At 42.3% G+C, this 23,855-nt stretch overlaps 1 protein-coding gene across 1 annotated transcript in view; it reads left to right on the top strand.

Annotated features, from left to right (window-relative positions):
- Window positions 1–23,855, top strand: part of TPH2 (tryptophan hydroxylase 2) — a 90,612-nt gene that overhangs the window by 28,844 nt on the left and 37,913 nt on the right. The window contains exons 6-8 of the mRNA XM_019748931.2: window positions 2,582–2,778; window positions 6,642–6,777; window positions 23,199–23,325. Coding sequence (XP_019604490.2) covers window positions 2,582–2,778; window positions 6,642–6,777; window positions 23,199–23,325 — 460 coding nt within the window. The remainder of the gene's footprint in view (window positions 1–2,581; window positions 2,779–6,641; window positions 6,778–23,198; window positions 23,326–23,855) is intronic.

Raw genomic sequence — 23,855 nt, 5'->3', positions numbered from 1 at the left:
GGTTAAATCATATAAAAACAACCTTAGAAAAGTGTTTGCCACCATAGTAAGCTCTCCAAGATGAGCTATTATTATATACCTGTGTTAACTACAAAAAAAATGGGTAGTTACTCATTTTTTCTGTATTTGAAAATTTAAAATAGAAATTAAATGGATAGAACTAGCCTTGACTTTGTGATGAAGCTGATTTTTAAACATTTACGTTAAAGAATTATGGGGGTAGGGTGGCGGTGGGGATGGTGGTGTGTGGCTGGGTTAGAGTGGTGTGAGAAATCCCTTGATATGATTGGAGGCAGACTTACCAGTGATTGAGCAAGGTAAGAATCCTGTACTGCCCCGGCCATTAACTCAAAGAGCAGGTCAGTTAGACAAGTGGAAACAAATGAGAATATACACTACCACCCATATTATCAAGATTGTGACACTGGGAATTCATGACTAAGAACCAGATCTGAGTATCGCTTTCTTTCCACCCTGACTCACACTTGTTTTCCTTCTGCTGCTTCCTGTTGACTACATTCAGCTCCCTTTTGAAATGCTGCGTGTTTGCAGATTGATATTGAAGGGAAAAGTTTGACCTAACGATTCTTTTCAAATGGCTGCTCAATATTTCACTTATTGTTTCAGCCTCACCGCTTGTCTACCTTCCGACTGGGCACAGCCCTTATTAGCTTTATTGGCTTACCTGACTCATATCGATTGCATTGAATTTTCTGGAACTGGAGGTGGACCTTTTATATATTTATTTTTTTATGTCCTTTCTATTTTTGTCTTTCCATTTCAAGCTTTCATTCTAAATTCATCACAGATGCTAAGTGTTCACAGCCTTGATCTTCTGAGCAACTATATGTCAGGTTGTAGGTTTATTTTTATTTTTATTTGTTATCAACAACCAAATTTAAACAATGCTAACCTTGTTCTAATTTGGTTTGTATAAACCCTAGTCTTGGTACTGAGAGAAGGCAAATGTTAATTTCTGGTTCTTTCTTGCATGTGTGTTATTCCCCCATCCCTCATGGACTGCAGTTGATTAAAAAATAATAATTTGGGGCAGTGGGAACCACATTTGGATCTGAACTTTAAAAAGAAAGCATTTTGGCACCACCACTGAGGTACATGGAGGGTTGGGGGCGGGAAACCTGTTTGCTATCCTACTGTTGCTCTCATCCTCCTTCCTGGTTTTACTACCTCAGGGGGCGCTCTGGAATGGCCTCAGCTTGTGGAACGTGCACTGCTGTTGCAGCAACCCTGAGTGACAGTCTCTGTACTTGGGCTCCCATGATGGCTGTGGCTACAGGCTGGGTTACTTAGATTGCCAGGGCAAAATTCCTAGTTGTATGTGTATGTATTTGGACTTCCATATATTGTGTGTGGAGACTTTCTGACGAGTGACCAGGGTAGGCAAAGGGGAGTGCTGCATGTGGCTGTTGAGCATGTCATGAGATGTCTTCTCAAACCTGACTTTCACTTTCCAAATAGGTATTTTATTCCGAGGCTAAATTCAGATTCCGGGTCCCTTAAGCAATAGTTTGCAAAAGCACATGTCTTTGTTCCCTTTGTCCACTGGTCCCAGGGTACCTCAGGAGTTGTGCTCCCTGCTCATGGCTGCTGCGTGCTTTCAGAACAGCGTTTATTTTCTCACCTTTCTTTCTGTGTGGAAACTTGCAGATGGTACCTGGCCAGCAAGGCTCAGCTTACGTGTGTCTCCTCCAGGAATCTCTACCTGATCGCTCCAGCCCAGGGCCACCTCTCAATAGTCTAAACCAGGCGTCAGCACACTACTGCTCATGCACCAAACCCAGCCCACTGTCTGGTTTTGTAAAGAAAGTTTTATTAGAACATAAGCTATGTTCATTTGTTTCTATATTGTCTACGGCTGTCTCCAAGATACAATGTCAGAACTGAGCAGTCATCATAGAGACTGTGTGGCACACAAACCTGCAATATTTACTTCCTGGCCCTTTACAGAAAGGGTTTGCTGACCCCTCTCCTAAACAGAGAGGATTTAATGTGTGCACCTCTCAGCATGATGTGTAATAAATGCTCCTGTTTTGCAGTTTGCCAAGCTCTCAGTTTTGCATTTAACGTAGTCTTTTAGTATTTCCCAGACATTTTGTTCACTGAACAAAGAGTCTCCAAATTACAGATTGCACAAGGGACGAAGAGAACCCCACAGATGATTTTATTTTCATGAGACAATATCTGTTTATTACTGTTATCAGGTGATTGCAGATAAGGCTCTCAGAACATAGCTTTTTACCTGAACTGGTTCTTTCCAACCCAGAACTCTTACTTGTTACTGATCTCAGTGTAAGAATATAAATCTTATGAAATTTCCATAAGGATGTGTGACGATGTAGCTTAATCAAATTGTTTATAGGGAAGTCCAAACACAGACACACAACTTTAGAAGGTTAGCACTTAACTTTAAATAATACTTAATGGGATTTTTTTAGATACTCAGTGGTCCCACTTTAGAAGAATCTGACCTGTAATACGTACGAAGGTGAGACTATACTTAACTCAGCGACCCAGAGCTAGATTCTGAGCTAGACACTCTTTTGTCTTCTCTCCTGCCTAGTGGTCAGCCCATCCCCAGAGTGGAGTACACGGCGGAAGAAACTAAAACTTGGGGTGTTGTGTTCCGGGAGCTCTCCAAACTCTATCCCACTCATGCTTGCCGGGAGTATTTGAAAAACTTCCCTCTGCTGACTAAATACTGTGGCTACCGGGAGGACAACGTGCCTCAACTTGAAGACGTCTCCATGTTTCTGAAAGGTAAGGCTTCACACAGCCTGTCTTCCTGGCCAACGTCCTCGTGTGCCTTCCAAGGACACATGTGGCCGCAGTGTCCCTTGTTCCAAAAAGGAAAAACTCCTTTTGATTTAAAAAGAAGAGCATTGAACCAACAGTTACCTGGGGCCCCCTTCGGGAGGCAGGGACTTTGGGCAGGGGGATGGAGCAGCTGTTCACACATTACCATAAACTTCGCGACTTAAAACAACACATATGTATTCGCTTGCAGTTCTGGAGATCAGAAGTCTACAATCAAGGACTTGGCAGGGCTGCGTTTCTTCTGAAGGATCGTGTTTCCTTGTCTTTTTCAGTTTCTAGAGATCTACCTGCGCTCCTTGGCTCATGGCCCCTTCCTTACATCACTCCAAACTCTTGCTTCCGTCATCATAGCTCCTTCTCTGAGTCTGACCCTCCTGCTTCCCTCTTATAAGAACCCTGATAATTACATCAGCCCCACCTGAATAATCCAGGAGCATCTCCCCATCTCCAGATCCTTAACTTAGTCACATCTGTAAAGTCCATTTTCCCACATAAGGGAACCTATTCACAGGTTTGGGGGATTAGGACATGGCCATCTTTTGAGGGCCATTTATTCAACTAAGGATTAGAAGCATTGCCACTTCTAGCATTGTGACCCACTGTGAACTTGTCCTTTACTTCCCAGTCTAATGCCATCACCCAAATCGAGGTCCCCATCATTTTACAAGCTTGACATCTGTGTCTTTCCCCCCCTTTCCTCTCCTCTCCACTGCTTCCGGATAAAGGTCTGTCCGTAAAGCATTCCTTCCTTTCTGGCATGTCTGCTCAGAAGCTATCAGCGGCTCTCCTTTGTTTTTATTGGGGTTAGTAAACTTTCTTTTTCTGTAAAAGGCCAGACAGTAAATATTTTAGGCTTTGTTGGCCAAGAGGCAAAATTGAGACTGTTATGCAGGCACTTATATAACCATTTAAGTGACTACTACAGAATGTAAGAACTATTCTTAGCTCATGGGCGTACAAAGATTCGTGGCAAGCTGGATCGTAGTTTGCTGATTTCTGATTTGTACTATCAAGTTCTGAACTGCTCAGCTTCAACTCAAGGCCCTGACCCAGCTTTGCACATTTGTCTTGTGCTAGGACTACACTGCACCAGCCCCCTGTTCTTGCTGTGGGATCTTCATACTTTTGCTTAGACGCTGCCCCACATTAGAAAAGGCATATTTTTCTCTACCTATTCAATTTCTACCCATTCTTCAAGACTCAGAGCAAGTCCTGCTTTCTCTATGAATCCTGATCATAACATCCATCATGATCTCTCCCACTCTGCTTTCATTCTAGATCATGTGTGTATCAGGAGCGAGACAGGCGTGGTCTGATAACTGTTGCACTGAGAACCACACCTAGCACGATGAGAGGGCCCCGTGGGTAAACATCGTCCACGATATTTGTTTCTGAGGGGAAGGGGTGGAGAACCACTGATAAGTGTCACTTCGTCTGCCCCTATTTACACAATGCCTTCTGCTATTGCTCAACTAGATTGCATTTTCCCGAATGGCCCTGCCTTTGACACGTCCCTCTTCTTTTCCTACAGAGTTATGTGCATATTATATATTTACCATGGGCTTGGTTGCTCATATATGGTGGTTGCTTTCTACTTCATTGTTTCTCAAACTCCAGTAATTAGAATATCATCTCATAATGTTTGCCATATCTGTCTCTGAACTTAACACTTTTAGGAGAGGTGGTATGGTATAGCATGCATTCTGGATGCCCTGGGATTTAGTCCCTACTCCGCGAGTTCATAGCTGTGTGACTTTAGATGAGTTACCTTAACCTCTCTCTGCCTCAGTTTCTTCCCCACAAATGAAGATAACAATTTTATCTACCTCACAATGGGTTGGGAGGGTAAACTAATCGATATACTTTATAGCCCTAATGTTATTGCTTGGCACACATTAAGTATAGCAGAGTCTTGGTTGTTATTATTATTATTATTGTTTTATTGTTGTTTTTCACAACGCTTGGTGAACTGGAATGTATCATTCATTGGCGTATAGCAAGCACAATGTCAGAATATGTGTTTTTATTTCTTTTAATTGAATCACTTTAAAAATACCTAATTTATTTAAAAAGGAAACTTTTAAAGCAATGGTATCCACAAATTGAGAGTTCTTGATGTGATAGATGCATATTTAAAAAACTTTATATAAAAATAAAATATATAACTATTAAAATAAAGACTATTCCTCTGTGTACCACTGCTCATGTCCCACATGTGGGATACACTGGTTTAATTGACATAAAATAGAAAAAGAGGAACACACACTTATCTTTTTGATATTCGGTGGGGAACAATCCAAAGTGAAAGCTTTGGAATGAACATAATACTGTTAGAATTATGGGTCTGAGGAGGCGGAGAACAGGGTTATTTCCTTGTAGACGCCAGAAACTCCAGAGGGACTTGTTTTATAAGCTTAATTGGTTTTTGTCTTTAAAAACCATTTATGACCATTCCGAGGTGCTATCCTAATGAGCTGAGGCTTTCAGGATGAGCCTCTATAATGCTGATATGTGAAAGAAGAGTAGTCCTCCAGCCGTAAATTCCTGGGCCTTCCTGGGGAGGAAGCAGTAGGAAGCCCTTAAACTGAGAACGTGGATGGTCCACAGCCTAACTGAGTTAGCAGTGTAGAATGATTTTATAGGTTTTGTGATGCGCTGCTTATTTTGTTCCCTCTTACCATAAACCAACGAATCATATAGAGCTTTACTGTACCGCTTCAAATTTCAGTAACTGATGTGATTGCTTTCATAATATCACAGAAAACAACAATATAGAATGAAGGAATTAGATGGTATTGACAGTAGAAAGCTGTAGTGTGGATTGATTCCACAATGCTAGTGAAGGGAGTGAGTTAGCTGTGAGTTACCTGACCACACACACGAAGAATGCATCCCTACCTAGGTGTGTGTTTTAGAAAGACACCAAGTAATGGCGTGGTAAGCATTGCTTTAGATTGTAATCTCCTGTGTATTTGAGCTTTCTTATTTTAATTTGGCTTCTGAATTTAAATCCTTAAATATTTTTTTCATCTTTCTTTCCATTTTAATGAATGTGTTGTCCTCCTGGAAACTGTCATTCAACAGTGTATTTTAGTAAGTAGAAGGTATGACGCCATAGCTGTTAACAGTACAGTTGACCCTTGAACAATGCAGAGGCTCCCTGTGCAGTGAAAATCCGCATGTAACTTGACTCTGCAGTAGGCCCTTCCCATCCCCAGATATAACCAACCGCAGATAGAACGCAGTATTTTCCATTCAGGTTGGGAAAATGTGGTTTGGAATGTGACCATACTTGTCTTGATCCTCAGTTGCTCGAATCTGCAGATGTGAAACCTGTGGACAGGAAAGGCAGACTGTCCTTATGGAAACAAATCTACATACAAGTGGACCTGGGCACTTCGAACCCACGTTATCAAGGGTCAACTATATATGTCATTTAATTGTCAGGAGTTTTAGGACCTTGATTACTTTGTTTCTAGAATATCCTTATAAATTATACTGTGTTCTCCCCAAAATAAGGCCTACCTGAATATAAGCCCCAGTTAAAATTGTCAGCCAGACGGGTGCATTCAGTACGTTATGACGATGCTGCAGAAGAAGATGACATGACTGTATTTGAATAAATGTAGATTGTTGTACACGAAAAAATAAGACATCCCCTGAACATATGCCCTAATGTGTGTTTTGGAGCAAAACTTAATATAAGACCCGGTCTCATTTTCAGGGAAACATGGTAGGAAGCCCTGTGCGGGCCCTCAAGTCCTGTCAGGGTAATATTTAGTTGGCTCTTTCTGTTGCCTCCTTAGAACGATCTGGCTTCACGGTGAGGCCGGTGGCTGGATATCTGAGTCCGCGAGACTTTCTGGCAGGACTGGCCTACAGAGTGTTCCACTGTACTCAGTACATCCGGCATGGCTCGGACCCCCTCTACACCCCGGAACCGTGAGTACCCACCCTGGAAGCCGTGGCTGGATGGAGACTACCTCACTGTGGAGTGGTGGTCACTGCTCAGTTTATTTGAAAGTGATGGAGGCCCTCTTTTCCTCTTGAGTAATTGCATCCTTCTAGCTGGTGAGGTGCTCAGCACTCACCTGGGGAAAGAAGGGCTCACTGCCAGATTAGACTGCTCAGCTGGGGACACGGGGGCCTCTGACAGTCTCGCTTGCCTCTCTAAATTTATGCCAGCACTGAACCTTCCACTTTGGTCAGGCTTTTGATGACGTTGCTCCTTAAGCCATGTGTAATTTTCATAAAAGCCATGATCCATATAGACCGTTAGGATAATGTTACATTGAAGATGGAATTCTCATAATAAAGATAATTCCCACTGGCCAGATGCTGCTCTCATCAACTCATTTAATCCCCACGGTAACCCTGTGGTAAAGGTACCATTAGGATCTCTGTTTTTACTGATGAGGCGATGAAGGCAAAGTAACCATTGACACACAGCCAGGACACACGTACCTCTCCCATGCGGAGGCTCTTCACATGTTAAGGAGGTTACACATGCGGCACCGATCCCTGCTTCTTCCGGCCTTTCATCATCCCCAAATTCAGAACTCTGTGCTCTGCTCTCCCTGATGTCTTAGTTTCTTGAACATTCCTGCAGCCCTACCCACCACCTCTAGATGTATATGGGGTTTGTGATTCTGCTTGGGCTCTGTCAGCTTTCCTTCAGAGATTCCAGCTTTGGGACTTCTTCCCTTTCTTTCTTGGACAATGGGTGGTCTAAGAGTGCAGGGAGAAGCCAAGTGGTGATGCTGAATGCTCGCTCAGGGGTGGGCTCGGAGCAGAGGGTAAGTTGGAAACCCGCACATGGTAATGTTTTGGCCTCATGACACCTCGCATTGTACAGTCTCTCAGGGTGAAATGCCCCGGGCTCTTTTCCTGAACTTCCTGAACTTTCCACTGCCTTCAAGGTGGATGCAAGTTCCATCTCCTCTGGGAAACACTTGCCGCCCTGTGCGTAATCTGTCCTTCCTCAGGCAATCTGTCATTTACTCTCCTTATTATCCATCTGTTATATGTATGCAACTATATATATGTTTTAACATTTTAATCTTCCCTGAAATCATAAACTACTTGAGAGTAGTGCTCTGAAATATAATTCTTTGTGTGCTTTGGAAAAACAAAACAAAACCCCAAACACTTATTGGGAGACTGCTGTGTTCTTGGATTGTCCAGGAACAAGACAAAGTCTCTGCCCCGCTGGAAGAATGAGGTGGGGGTTTGGGGGAGACAATAGCTAGCATATAAACAGATAGATAAGTAATATGGCATCGAGCACAAGTGCTGTTATGTGCTAAAAGTGCTGTGAAGACAAATAACGTAGGGGGAGGAAATGAAGAGTGATGGGTGCTCCTTTTTTGAATTGAGTCATTAGGGCAACCTCTTGGGAGGTGACATTTGAGCAGAGTTCAGAATGTGATTATATCTGGGAGGAACATTCGGGGTGGAGAGAACAGAGCAGAAGCTCCCTGAAGCTGGGAGCAATCTCTAGGTCTTTACCCCCTTGGACTCCATTCAAATGAGTGCCTAGCTCCGATCTAATTTGTCACCCACTTGTAACATTGTGATTTATAATAAGAAACACATATTTGGTCGTTGTCCCCATTTCCAGAAGGAAGCTTTTAAAACCTTTGAAATGTCATTGGTGACAGAAGAAATGTAGTCTTTTGTTATATTGATGAGGTGACTTTTGGAAAGCCTCCAGGTCATCTAAGAGTGTAAGCTGGCTGTCAGGGGAACCAACCCTGTGATTGGAGGGTTGGAACTTTCAGTCTCACCCTATAGGCCTCTGGGGAAGGAAGAGGGGTTGTAAGGGAGTTCAATCAATTGCCAATGGCCAATTATTCAATCAATCAGGCCTATGTAATGAAGCTTCCATAAAAACCCAAAAGGATGGGGTTCAGAGAGCTGGGAAGCTATCCGCCCCATCCTACATACCTTGCCCTATGTATCTCTTCCAACTGGATGTTAATCTGTGTCCTTTTTCATATCCTTTTATAATAAACCAGTAATCCAGTAAGTAAAATGCTTCTCTGAATTCTGTGAGCTGCTGTAGCAAATTAATCAAACCTGAGGAGGGGGTCCAGGAAACTTCTGGTTGATAGCCAGTCAATCAGAAGCTCAGGTAGCAACCTGGGCTTACGACTGACTGGTGTCTGAAACCCAAGGCAGGAGTTGTTGTAACCTTGAAACTATAGTAGGCTGCTCGGAAGCACAGATGACAAACCTGGACTTGTAACTGGGGTTTGAAGTGGGTGGGGGAACTCAGTCTTATAGCACTGAGCCCTTAACCTGTGGAATCTGGTGCTATCTCTGGGTAGAATTGAGTTAAATTGTAGGACCCCTAGGTGGTGTCACAGAGAATTTCTCCTTGTTGGTGGGAAAACTACCCCCCACCCACACACTGAAATTGGGTCCAGGAACCCAAAAGACCACAGTTCTTCAGGCCACTAGGGTTATTAGGTTGCTTATGATGATGTTTTACTTGAATAATCTTGTGATTAATGGTCTGCCATTGTCTTCACTGGGGAGCAGAGAGCGCTTGGAGATTCAAGTAGTTAAGTGGGCAGAGATTGGAGCTGAGCCTACGAAGCCCCATCCCCCCCCTAGGTGGGCATGGAGCTCACTGACCAGGTGGGTCCCTGCAGAATCACTGCATTGTTTTTTAAGCTCCTGTCAGCTTCCCTGAAAGTGTTTGTAGGATAAACAAAGGTTACTTATAGGGCTCAAGACATTTGGAAAAGAAATGCTTCTTAGAGTGGAGTGAGGGCTCAAAGGAAAGTTGTCAGCGTTAGAAAGGAAAGGCAATCTCTAAATCTAGCCCAGAGGGTTTACAAATGGCCCTGTTTACAAATAGCAAGCACTTTGTTAGTTCCCTTTGAATAACTGGCCCTCCTGAGACCTGTGATAGCATGCCAATAGGTATGCAGAGAGAGAGGGCAAAGAAATGAGATTTTAGCCACAGTAGTCTATAAAATTTTGGGATAATGTGTTACATTTTTACCAATGTACTTTCAGCCAATTCATTCAGCAAACATTTATGTGCAATGCTAGCAGGGAGGTGCAGTGGATTCAAAGATGAATAAAATATAGCAGCTTTTTTTTTTTAAGCAGCTCACATTCTGGCAGGGGAGATAGAAACATAAATAATTATGAAAGAGTGTGGTTAGGGCTACACTGGGGCTATATACAAAGTTTCAGAGAAGCACAGAGGAGGAAGCAATCCTGAAAGGCTTTTCAGAGAAGGTATAAACTGAGTGGGGGGGTCTCAAAGTGGGGGACATGTAGGAATTTCTTTTTAGGACAAGGGAGGATGTGGAGGGAAGGGAAAACTTTGAAGTCAAGGAAACAGCAAATGCAAAGTTGCGGAGGCACACAAGTGGCATAAATGAGCAAGGCTTGTTACACCCAAATGGCCAATGCATTGGTTACATATTAGGTGATGAAATGTTTCTTTAAGTCCTCAGTGTAAATGGCTCTTTGCCACGCTAGGTGCTTTGGGCTTAATTCTGTAGTCAGTAAAGAGCTATCCAAGCTTCTTAGGCATGGTCGGATCATTTTGTTTAAGAAAGATGATGGGGGATGAAATAGCTGGAAAACCAGACAGGAAACTCACATTCCAGTGAAGGTATATCGTTTATAAGGCGTCGAATTAGGAAAACTCAGTGAGACAGGACAAGAGGGAGCTTTTGGGAAAAACAATGAGATGGAGTTAACACTATTTGGTGACTCTGATGACGGTGAGGAGAGGGGCGGGTCCCTAAGGTAACGCTAAGATGTTTTGATTGGGAAGCTGAATGTGTAGTTATTTTTAATTATGATTGAACAGATTGGTGGAGTATCTGGCTTGGAGGGAGGAGGGAGAGAAGAGGACGATTTGGGTTGGGGGGCATGTTGTCTTTGAGGTGCCAACGGGTGGGACCTCCAGATGGAGAAGCCCTTGTATTTGGAAATAAGGATGGAAAATCAGAAGTGAATTTAAAGCTCCCACTATAGATTTGAGTGTTTTCTTCTTCCTTGTCTCCTATGAGGACTCAGACAAGAGGACGCTAATTCAGAGGATGGAAACTTGGGATTCACTAACTCGGGGCTGTTTTTACAGGCTCTTTTCTTATTGGTGGGTTTTATGCCATTCTTTGAAAAAAATCATTCCTGTTCTTTTATGACACGTAACACATGTACATGATTCAGAATTCAAAGCCATGGAAGGGTGTACTGTGAACAGGGACTTCCTTTCCCTCTGGCTCCCTCCCCACCCTCTTCGTTTTCCCCAGAGGCGACCACTGCTACCAGTTTCCACTGAATCCTTCTCGAAACACGCTATGCCGACAACGTTTTCAGTAAAGATCCCTTTAATCCTTGTGTGTTGCAAAGCCCCAAGTCCTTTCCCAGCCACATAGTTTGAATCTATGAGACCCTATACTCCAGTGCTGCTTCCTGCCCAAGCCCTTTCACAGGCATTGTCTTTGTAACGAAATCCCATTTCCTCAATTGAAAACCAAGAGGGCAGATTCTCTAGTTTGTGAAGTTGAACTTGGCTACTGTGTTTGTACTCAGCTTCCAAATAACTGCCTTCGATCGCTGAACTGTTGCAGTGGAGGCAGTGCTAATGAGACCAACGTGATCCCTGAAGATAGATGCAGGTAGAAATGAGAGTGAAAGCAGCAAAAAGACATAACCTGAAAAAAAGAATTATATTTTCCTTTTCAGGCTGGGCAGAACGTATTTTGATATCACAGCTTTCAACACACATTGGGTTTTAAACACATCTTTGGCTTGCTTTTTGCATTTTGCATTTTAAAGATTCTGGGTTCTCTAAACCTGGCCAGATAATGGGACTTGGGTTTAAAAAGTGATGGGAGATTGGATTGGTTCCCTGGGGAAAGTTTTCTGGCCTGGAGGATGCTAGAGAAAGTCTTGCAGAATCGGTGACTCCTGGTTTCCTTGGTGGGACGAGTTGCTGTTCCACGTGCTTTTACCTGGGTTGAAAGGTGCTGATGTTGCCAGAAGGAAGGAGATATTCTTGCCGTTTCTCCCTTTGAGTAGCGCCGGAGGCAGTGCATAGCTGCATGCTTTGATCAGCTGTGATTGCCAGCAACCTTGTCACTAATTGAGTATTGAAGTTTGCAAACGATTTCCTTTAAAAAAAAGTCGGTTGGGTTAAATTCAAGGTTATCCCAATAATAGCATCCGTCTCACTCAGTGGAATGAAACGGAAAGAAGCAGCATTCCAAGTTGCGTGGGTGTGTGAGCATCACCCAGCCTGTGGCTAGTGGCAGAACACAAGTTTGAGATGCCCCATAAGCTCCTGGTGTTTCTCTGGGCTGTCCATCGTGGGCTGTGCCACATTGCATCTCCTGGCCACCACATCGTCTTTTAGGCCACCATTTCTCCACCTTGGCACTATTGGTATTTTGGGAGCTGTCCTGTGCATTGGAGAATGTTTAGCAGCATCGCTGACCTCTACCCACTAGATGTCAAGAGCACCCTTCCATTCCTGTCAGATGTATAACCAAAGATGTCTCTGGATATTGCCAAATGTCCTTTTGTGTGTGTGTATGTGTGTGGGTGTGTGTGGGGGAGGCACAGCATTGCTCTTGGTGAGAAGCACTGTTCTAGAAGAAGAAATTTGACTGGCCTTGTTAACACTGCTGCTCCATCTGCCAATTATTATGTTCCTGTTTCTTAGAAGCAATCTGTAGACTCTGTTTCCTTTCTAAAACACAAAACTGAGAATCACATTCCCTTGTTTAGCTTCTCTTGTTTCCCTGTTACATACAGGGAAGAAGTTTGATCTCATCAAACCTTACCTGCTTCTCTTTCTGCCCCCTCTACAACCTTATGTTCCAGCAACACTGGACCTTTCACCATCCCCATGAACCAGGTTCGTGACTCCATCTTTTTGCACAGGTGGTTCATTCTGCTTGGAATGAGTCCAGTAAAATCCTTTACTTCTCTAGGATTAAAGCTCAGTCACAGCCTTCTCTGTGAAGACTTTTCTAGGCATAGTTAGCTGTTCCTGTAGCACTTTGCCTTACTTCTATGTTAGCACTTACGATACTGCGTGGTAATTATTTGTTCATGTGTCAGTTCTCCTTCAGAAGCCTGTAATTAACGCTAGACCAGTTGGGAAAGGCAGTGCAGGAAGAAGATCCAGACTGATGTTGGAGTGGGTCCCCAAACCTGGTGTATAAAGTGAAAACCGAGTCCAAAGTGGGCTGAAGCCCTGAGTAGCACCGCCACACTGTCCCATGGTGGTGGTGGGGGGGTGTTGTCCATGTCGGAAGTGAGAGGGTGCTCTTCTCCTACGGAGGAGAGTGGATCAGAGAGGTAGGAACACGTCTGAATATGTCTCTAGAAGCTTCTAGTTGGAGCGCGTGGTGATTCAGTTTAGGAAAGTCTTGGGCATCCTGGAAAGAGAGGTGAGTTGGAGGGAGGCATCTTTCCCTCAGTCCCTGGTCGGGTTTGGCCTGGTCTGGTCTCTGGCATCAAGCTTCTGGTTTTCAGAGGGTGCTTTAGATTTCCGATGTTGTGTTGACCCCACTCCTCCTAGCTCTGCTTTAGTTCCTTTGGCTTGTCTTCCCGTGACTCTTCCTTCTAGGGATCTGTGGTCTCCCGTCTTCGTAGTTCCTACAGACTTGTGTTTTGTACAAGGTGGGTGTGGAATACTTGCTTCCTGAGCATGCATGCCCACATGGGCTGGGGTGTACTGTTTGCCATCACATCTGTAGTCCTGCTGCCTGGTGGTCTCTTAGAAATGCAGGCCTCTTTAATAAGAAACACAGTTTAATGGAACCATATTCTTCTGGGGCCAACTTTCCTGTGTTCCCTCAGAAGCTGTAGGGACTTGACTGAGATCTCAGAAATAAAGCAGGTAGGGCAAGAGACCCTATTTTCTAAGGCATTACTCTTAGTTACATAGGACAATCCAGTCTTGTTCTCTTCAGTGTAGGCCAAATCCACCCTGTTGTAGATTTCTGGTTGGAGACCACAGGTGGCAGATGTCTCATGATGCTGTGCCGGGTACCCTTTGGAACATAAAACATTGCCCAGGGCACAAGCCCCCAACCCCTTTTCCGTTGCTCAGGGAGAAACAACCAGGAATTTAAAATAGAAAGCCATATTCTTTGAAATCAATTCTCTGAGGGTGAGCCAGTGCAATATCTGTCTTTCCAGAAGAGCTATTGCCAAAGTAATTGTGCAATTTTGCATCAGAAATCCCTTTTTAAAAATGCTTTAGTGAAAACATTTAAAAATATTCATTCCGTTTTATTTTTCAGGTGTTGTGCTTAACATACGAGTAACAAAAATATACTTGGCACAGCAGAGCATAAGCATATTCTATCGAGGAGTTCTCCACTGAGGGCTGCATCAGGATGAGTGATTATCAGCCCTCACTAATGTGGATGCGTCTTCTTCTGCTTGTGCCTGCCGTGTCCCTTTTCAAATCAAAGAGCAAACTTTCAATCATTAGGAAATAATTCATGACACCAGTGACTAATATTGCAACATTTATTGCCATAATACAATGAACCACTTTTGCATTAAGGAAAATCTTTCTTGCCGCAGTTGAGCGTTTTAGGGGCAATTAATGTTATTTTTAAATATAACTGTTTTAAAGTTTAAAAAAGGTTTGGCAGCCAGGTGAGTGTTCTTATAATGGCCACCGTGTTTCAATTTTACAAGAAAAGTAAAAGTGAATTATTTCTGTCATATTTTTCCTCTCTTTTCTAAGTAAAGTAAATGAACTTTATGCTGAGCCCTTGCTTATTAGAACAGAGCCCTCTCTAAAACTGGCAGAAGATGTCATTTATATCCTTTTCTTGTGGCTCAGACATTAGTCCTGACTTGTTAAGTGATAATATCAGCAGGTAAAGATGCAGGCTTTCAAATTTATAAGAAAAGTTGGGTCCTCTTCTCTTAATCCAACAGAGGCCTCTCACTAGGTCTGCAGTGAGAGGAAAAATAGGATCTTTCTTTTCCCAGCTTTCCCTCCTTGCTGCCGTCTGAGAGATTGTGGGTTTGTGAACTTGTCTGACTTACGCCCTGGCAATCATGGGTGTTTTTAGTGTCGGGCCCGGCTACAGTCAAGTCTGAGCAAGGTCTCACAGCAGAGCCAGGAGGGTAAGCCAGAGCTTAAAGTCATAGACTTTAACCTTCCTTCCTAGGAGTTTTGTTCAGCTTAAACTTGCTCTTTCCCACAGGGCACCCAAACCCGGTGCCAAACTACCTGCTCAGCCACCTGGCTACGTCCACAGGGCTATTTTCACGTTTGCTGTTCAGGACTGCAAAGAAGCATTACTACCAGTGAGTCTCAAAAAATGACATGTTCTCTGAAAGGCAATCCCTTCTGGCCTCCCGTGTCTGCATTGTAACCCAAAGCTCACACCCCCAGCGTAGCAGCCATCTCCCCGCTCAGGAGAAGTTTTGTTGGGGCTACGCCCAGGACCAGTTAAGATGTTAGTGGCCCTAACACCTGAAAATATTGTCTATCCCTTCCGTCCACTAACGAAGATCATTTCAATAACAATAAAAACAACAACAGCAGCATTTTGTTTTTTTTTTACTAGTCATAGCAAACATGTATATATCAACTACCATATGCCAGGCAGTATTTGAAGTTTGTATGTGGATAAACTCATTTAATACTCACAACAACCATTTGAGTTGCTACTATTATTATTCTGAGTTTATGGATGAGGAAACCGAGGCACAGGAAGGTTAAGTAACTTGCCCAAGGTCACACAGCTGGCAAGTGAGGGAGTCAGAATTTGAAATCAGGCAGTAGTGCTGGCATTTGTGGGATTAACCACTGTTTTATGTTAAACAGTAGCACTAAACAGAAAAGCTCAAAACTTATGTGTGCTGAAGCTGAATGGCTTCTTTCTTGGCTTTCTAACTATAAGTTTTGTATGAGATAGTAAAGTAACACTTTCTTACTTTAATTTGGTGGCCCTGCTAAGTACTGTATGTGCCTATTGGATGGTCCAGCGTTGTGTCCTTGGTTCCAGTCTCCCGTCCACCTACCAGGCTTGTGAGAAGCCCTCCCTCTCTTTTGATCTTCACAGGACGTCCATTAGCCTGTCCCATTTATCAAGAGGCGGTATCTCCTACTTTATTGGAAAAAGAAGGGAAAAGTGCCTCAGTACAGTGTAGGAATGCAGAGAGAATGGTGCTGTGTCCACGTCCACAGGCAGAAGGACCTACATATGGTCTGCATGCCCTGACATCCAGGCTCCACTATCAGCTCTGTGTGACTGGCAGCAAACCACTTAACCTCCCCGTGGGAGGGATGATGAAATAACGGCTTTGATCTTTGAAGAGAAAAAGCTTCATGTAAATACCAAGTAGGTCACTCTTACTTGGCACCTCTTAAATTCATGTGGAGGCTGATGTGCCTCATAAAATCCCAGCGTGTCCTTAGTTTCAAGGCCACACGCCTAGACCGGGACTCCCAAGTTTTCCATCATAATATCACGTCTGGTTTTGTGAAGTGTCTAAAAGCAAAAATAGCCCCTAAGACTTTTTACAGAGACTTTTGTCTCAAGAGCTCCAAGCACTGTAACAATAGACATTCTATAAAAACAAAACCAAAGACATTTTTTAAAACCTGTGCATTTTGAAACCAAATTTGTGTCTAAGTGCCTGTTGGAGCCTTGCTTTTATTCTTTTAGGCTGTTAAATGTAGTGACTTGGAATAAAGCATATATATATATATATGTGTGTATATATACATATATATCATATATACATATATATATAAATATATATGTATATATAATTTTTTACAAAAAATATATAAATCAATATATATTTACTTAATTTTTTTAAATTAAAATTTTTTTTAGCAAATTCAAAGCAGAATTCCTTTTTCCCACTACTCCACCCCCAAAGGTTCACCTTCTTTGCATGGCGCCTGTAATCCAAAAGTAGCACTCAGGCACTTGTACCTGAATCATAATTTATGTTCCCTCAGTGCCATGTGTTCAGTGAGAAGCTCATTGATGTACCTCCAGGAGTGGATGACTGAGATGACCTAGGAGAACTTTTTTGTCAGGAATATTTGCATTTTTAAATTGCAAGTTCAGAAGAAATTCAAAATGATAGAATATTTTTAGGCCAGGAAGCGATAACCATGGTTAATACCCTTCACTACTGTGTAGAAAATTATTACATCTATTGACAGGCACGGAAGCCACCCTGAGAGAGAAGGAAAACGTTATCTGACATTTCCCACACACGTTCTGTTCATCTGGCATCATCCCACGCATCTCTGTGAGGTAGGCAGGTTGTCACCATTTTACAGATGGCAAGTCCAAGGTTCAAAGAGGTCAGGTCATTTCCCTACAGTCACACAACTAGAAAATAGTAAAACCAAGATCTAGTCCAAAGCCCTTATGCTACACTGGAAATTAGAAAAATTATACTTGGGATTCGCTTGGGTTTACCTAGATATGGAGCAATAGTGCCCCTTCGTCACTCTTCTATTCAGTTGAGTTCAAAAAGCAGTCATTGAACGTCTATTATGTACCATGCTTTTCTAAGCACTGGGAAGCCAAAGATGAACATAGCATGACCTCTGTCTTTGAGACGCTTATTGCTTCTTATTTAAGTAATAAAATATCTTCCAAAAGAGCAAAACTTATTGAAATATAATAGATTTAGGTGTAGTTACAACTCAGTGTAATATGACTACTAATGCATACCTTGTTGGGAGCTTACATTTAATGTGGTATCTTACTGCATTGTTTAAGAACTCCATGAGATAGAGACCCTTATAATCTCCATTTTATAGCTGAGAAAACAGTATGTCTGGGCTGTCCAATGTGGCAGAGACATGGCTATTTAAATGTATGAATTAAAATTAAATAACACTATAATTCAGTTCCTCAGTAGCACTAGCCACATTTTAATTGTTCAATAGCCCCCTTTGCCAAGGGGCTACCATACTGGGCGATGCATATATAGAGTATTTCCCTCATTGCAGAAAGTCCTATTGCAAAGCACTGCTCTAAGTAACATGCCTATGGAGGAATGTGGGTATGGACTTGGGCCTGCCTGTAGAGTATATGCTTTCAACCATTGTCTGATATTGCCCCCTTAATATTTATTGAAATTGGGTTGGGAGGAGGCAGGGAAAGAGTTAGAAACCTCTTCTTTCTTTAAGAAATAAGAAATATCTGAGATGGGGAACTAGAGACATATCAACAGTTTCCCCTGCAGTTTGTTTGTGGTTCTTGTAAGAACTGAAACTTCCTTTCCCTGGGTCAGGAATGTTAGGACTTGCTGTTTGACTGTACTTTTATGGAACCATATTGTGACTTTGCTAGGAGTTACACTAGGATTATGCCTTATTTACTTTGAAGCCTCAGTTCCTAACATAGTACCCGACCCATAATAGGCCCACAGTAAATGCTTCTTGAGCTAAATTTCGAAAAAGATAACTACAGTCTCTTCTGCCCGTCTCAAAAGAATCGTAGTGCCGAAGAGTAACATTGGTGGCCTTTCTTATGATTCCTAGGGGGAAATAAGGAAAGAAGACTTTTTCCAGGGCTTGGCTTAGTGAAAACAAGGCCACATATGTGTTTATCTACACTGGGATAAGGAGGTGAAGAGGAAATGATCGTAAGAGCTGCCGAAAATCTGGGCCAGATTATACAGTATGCTATTTCAAATCTAAACTAAAGAAACTCCGTATATGGCTCCAGAGTGAGCACTGAAAAACAAAAACTGCTTCTATACCAAATTAATTCCTGTTATCATCTCCTTAGTGCAGTGAAAACAAACTGGGTCACCGCCTTTTCAATGCTTCCCGGCGTGTTATCCTAGATGACTTGCCCTTACCCACCAAATGTGGCGTGAACGCTGAAAGAACAACCACCACCCCATTTTGGTTCCCAGCTCATCCCCACGCTTCCTTTCATCAGTGCAAGCGCTCCAGTCCCCCCACTCGTCTTCCTTTCTTTCTCTTCATGATTTAGCTAAAGTATTGGCTTCTGTGTCATTTAGAACAAACAAAACCTATAGAAATATGGTTTGAAAGACAGATTCGCTGATTTGGGATGGGAAGCAAATGTTGGATGCTCACTCATTACTTGTTAAAGGCTTCAATTTACAGCAGAAATAAAAAGGAGCTGTTCAACAGGTAGCGTGAAACAGCCGGCTTTGCCAACGGATGAGAGGGGGAAAAATGCCAGGCTCCTTTTGAATTTGCATTTAACAACCGGGACCCTGATTTCTCCAGGCAGCAGAAAAATGGCAACTTTCTTAGAATGATTTAAGAATTCCCTGGAGGCATTTTGCCCAGGCCCCTTTGTAGGCCATTTTGGGAGGCTTAGGGTCCTTCTAACAGGGCTTATTAGAGAAGATTCCAATTTAGAGCAGCCAAAGTTTACTGTCTGATATCAGCTTTTCATTCATTCTTTCTGTCTTTATTTTTTTTCTTCTTCAAAAGGAGACATGATGTTTTACAGTGTTAACAGTTTTGAAAGGTCCTCCATTTCCAGTGAACAGAGCCCTATTGTGAAAAGGGCTCCGAAAAGCATTATTCAGGCAAAAATGCATCAAAAGGATGTGAGTTAAAAAGAGGAAAGTTTGCCGATGTAGAGATTGGAGGCAGCATGTACTGACAGGTGCAATTATAGACAAATAATTGAATCTTTTTTTTTGGAACGATCTGGTGAAATAAGGCAAGAGCTGTGGACGCACCTCGGAAACCTGTTTATAATTAGATACTCAGGGGTCCAGCTATGGATGACATACATAACCAACGTAGGGAGCTACTTTGCTTGCAGGACATAATAGCTGTTGCATTTTGTAAATAGGGTGAAATGGCATGCTTTCATCCCAACAGAACTTAATTGATGCAAAGGTTGGAGAGAAGGCTCAGCTTGCTCCCTTGGACCCCCAGTAGTCCGGAACCTCTTTCAGCTCCGAAGAGCTTTAGTCAACCCAGCTTCTAAGTTCTTCAGTCTCAAAGAAACAAAAGAAATGTAGACTTTTCAAAGTTAACTAATTGCTTTGGTTAGTAATATTAAAGACCTTTGTACTTCCGTTGACTTTGTCTACATCCTCCAGTGTTAGCTGAAGACGTGGGGATAGAGAATAATCTGGTGTTTATTTCTGAGGCTGTTCCAATAAAGTCCCAAAGAATAATAACCTTCTTTCTGGTCTTGAAATATAGGTGCTTAAAACCTTGGCTCGAGGAGAAGTGGGGTTCCTGTACGTACTGCAGCTGTACTTGCTCAGCAATCTGAGCAGCGGCTCCTTCCTCAGGCTCAGAAGGACAATTGAGGAGAGGGCACAAACTAGCGCAATACAGAGCGATCGTTTCTGCTTAGAACAGGGCAACGGGCACCCCTGACGTGCCATGAATGCTTCTGTGGGACACATGGCTTCAGGCTTTCATTCTTAATGAAACACTATAACTTACGCTGCTGTAGTGTGTGATTGTTTTTCCTTTCAAATGTATAATTTCTTTTTCCTCTTCTATGTATAGTTGGATTACATTGTCATTGTAATGCTATTAAAGGTTCTTAAATTGGCTGCGAGTTATAGGCTTTATAATGACACCTTAACTTAAAATACAGGTGACAACCCCTTTTTCTACCATAGAAAATTGACTCCTTAATGTCTTTGGCTCTCTTGTATGTTCCTTCCTCTTTCCTTTGTAATGGCCAGCTTTTCACTTTCCCTTCTACCTTTTGGACTCCATCAGGACCTATGTAGACAGAAGAATGTCTTCTGCAGCAGCCTACATCAAGTATTTAACAAGCTCAAAAGTAAATCCAGAATTTACCATCATGGTAGCCATGGCCTCTCCTGTTCTCACATTTATGAAACACTTAGCACAGTGCCTGACCCACAATAAGAATTCAATACGGGTTGGCCACAAAAATCCTTTTAGTTTCTGCTCACCTCATTTATTCATACCATGAGCTAAAAATGTCTTCAGTATTTCCCTGGAGTTTGACATCTGGTCTACTTTTGGAATTATTGTTGTCCCATTTTCCTGCCTGGATCAGTAGGGGTGCTTTAGTATTTACATCATAGACTACAATGGGGGTGTTCAGATTTATCCATGGTGGGCCACCTTGATCCTAATTCCAACATTGGTGCAGACTGCATGACCTTTTAAAAACCGGATCACAGGAGTGAGTCTATAGGGCCCACTCCTACTGTGGAAGAATTAGACCTTTAACTGAGTCAAATGCACACGTAGGAATAATTAGCTATCTACTGACCTTTATGTCACCTCCTTTCTTTATTCTCCAGTATCAATGATGTAATTGTAGTGGAATTAAATGTGGGCAGCTCAAAATTACATAATTGCATTCAGCTTTAGTTTCAAAAACTAGTTGCTTGAAGCCTGCTAGCGGAGCTTCTAGCATCGTAAGTGATGACATTGGGTCTCCGCCCTGGCTGTGTCTTACTATCGCCTGCAGAGATTTTTAAAAAATACAGATGCTCAGGTGTGTCCCGGACAGTCTGCTTGAATTGTCCAGGACAATTAGGTATTAGGTAGGGCCCATTCACTGGTATTTTAAAAAAGGCTCCTCAAGTAATTTGAGGGTTGAAGACCACTGATTGGCTGGAAAAGAGACTTACGGCATACTACAGTTTTATTTGTGTGAACCAACTTAGTTGAACTCTCCTCCTCACAACCTAAACCATGGCACACCCTCTTCTCATTTACACAAATACAGGGTAAAACAGCAGAGCAGAAAGAGCAAAGCTTTGATGCAGAGGAAACTGATTTCAAATCTTATCGCTGCCTCTTAGAGTGACCTTGGAAAAGATGCTTAAGTTTATGAAATTTTAGCTTCCCCGTTCATCAGATGGGAATAATACAATTTCTTTGTATGGGAAGATTAAATTAGTAACGTGATATGAAAACATTTAGTACAATATCCAGTATACAGTATGAGCTCGTATATGTTATCTTCCCTCCCTTCTGTCCTTAATTTATTCATAGGTAAAATGAGAGGCTTAGATATCATTTAAATTCACCTTATCCTCTAAAATTCAGTAAGTCTGATTCTCTGCTTTTGACATTGTGATTGGCGAACAAACAGCATAGATCATTTCCCACAAATTTCATTTACGTACAAGAAGAAAGCTATTGGCACACAGTTGACAAGGAATGGATTTGGAGTTTCTTTTTGGATCATGTCCACAAATCTCACTTGGCTGCCTTGTCAGCCTGACATGTCTACCAGGCTGGCCATGGTTGGGGGTGTGGTTGAAGTTGTGGGAACAAGATATTTTGATTGAGTAATGCCATCTGTTTTGTGTGGGCATCTATCTTATGCCTTTGACCACCGTTCACTTGCTTCAACCACATGACCACCTAACCTACTTTATACTTGTAATAATGGTGGTAGCACCTGGCATTTATATCATAGCACCTATTTAAAGTGATACACTCCATAGGAGCCCAAGTAAAATCAGAGAACAGCTTTTCATTACTACCTGGCTAATTAGTTTTTGTCACGAAAGTAAATATATTGCTGCCTCTTGATCTAGTCCCAGAGAGTCATAGGAGGCTGCATTCCAATGTAGCTTGCTATCAGGGAAGAGTTGTGATTCATGGCAATGACTCAGTAAGTCATCTGCCTTGCTTGTTGGTGACACCTACCTACCTGCCTTTGCCTGGTCATCTGGCTCCAGATGGAAGTTCAGCCAAATGAGAGAGGGTCTAAGCTTCTACTATCACCTAGTTCAGGCTAAGAAAGCAGAGGACTGGGACGGTCTTCCAAGGTGCAGGCTCAAGGGAATGCTTTGTGTTATAGGCAGATAAATTGTCTATGAGAAAAGTCACTTTGATGATGACAATATGATGCTCTGCTGTTTCCCAGTGTCTGGCAAAGTGTAACCTGAGACGCAGGGCAATTTAAGGGTTAAGAGCAAGAGATTAGAAATCATGGCAAGCTGGATTCAATTTTGGCTTTATCACAAAAACAGACAGTGGGCCAGATTTGGTCTAGGGCTGTAGTTTACCCACTTCTGACCTTTAGATTTTGCACTAATAAATTACTTTAATCCTCTAAGTTTCTCTTGAGGATTAAAAGAGATAATAGGTATAATAAAACACTTATCAGATTCTTGGCATAGAGCAAGCATTTTACAATAGCTGCTCTTATTTTATTACAAATATTATATATCGTATAATTTAAGAGGCCATTGACTGTAAGGTACGTTGGATTTCAGAGCTGTTAAGATGTGATAAAAGCCTTAGAATTAATGAAATTTGGTAACAGTAATTAATTAGAGTAACAAGGTTATGTTTAGAATTTTAACCAGTGGTAGTTGAAAGCTTCTCATAGAACATTTCTTTGTCATGGTTTTCTTATCAGAGACACATGTCACGAACTCCTGGGACATGTTCCACTACTTGCGGATCCAAAGTTTGCTCAATTTTCACAAGAAATAGGCCTGGCGTCTCTGGGAGCATCAGATGAAGACGTTCAGAAACTAGCCACGGTGAGTTCATTTTCAACTTAACTGTTGTATTTATGTCCATTTGAAGGTGAAGGAAGCTTTAGAGTTATCAACTGTGAATTTTAAGGCAGACGTTCTGGAGAGGGCATGGTGACTGTCCCTTTCAGTGTTGTGTTCTTTTGAAGCACAGTGTTTTCTTGGCTTATTAACCATCGAAATACGTGTATTTTTTCTTTCTCATTCAGGGGTTGGCTAGGTAGAAGATATTTTAGGTCAGGTCATAAGGTGTCTGTCACAGTGACTCAGCTCAGTCACTGTGGTATGTAAGCAGTCACAGACAATATGTAAATGAATGAATATGGCTGTGTTCCAATAAAACTTTATTTACAAGAGCTGGTGTTGGGACAGATTTGGCCTGTAGTTTGCTGACTCATTTTATTTTAGTGTTTATTTCCTAAAACTATTAGTCATAGTAAAAGGTATGCATTTATGGTAGGGTGGGGTTGTACTTGAGATTATCTCTTTGATTAGTTGCTATGATAGTGGTAAGACACAACTTGAGTCAGCTATAA

Source organism: Rhinolophus sinicus, linkage group LG02, assembly GCF_036562045.2.
Source record: "Rhinolophus sinicus isolate RSC01 linkage group LG02, ASM3656204v1, whole genome shotgun sequence".
NCBI classification, from domain to species: Eukaryota; Metazoa; Chordata; class Mammalia; order Chiroptera; family Rhinolophidae; genus Rhinolophus; species Rhinolophus sinicus.
The sequence above is the reverse complement of the archived record's forward strand: the minus strand, read 5'-3'. Positions and strand labels throughout refer to the sequence as shown.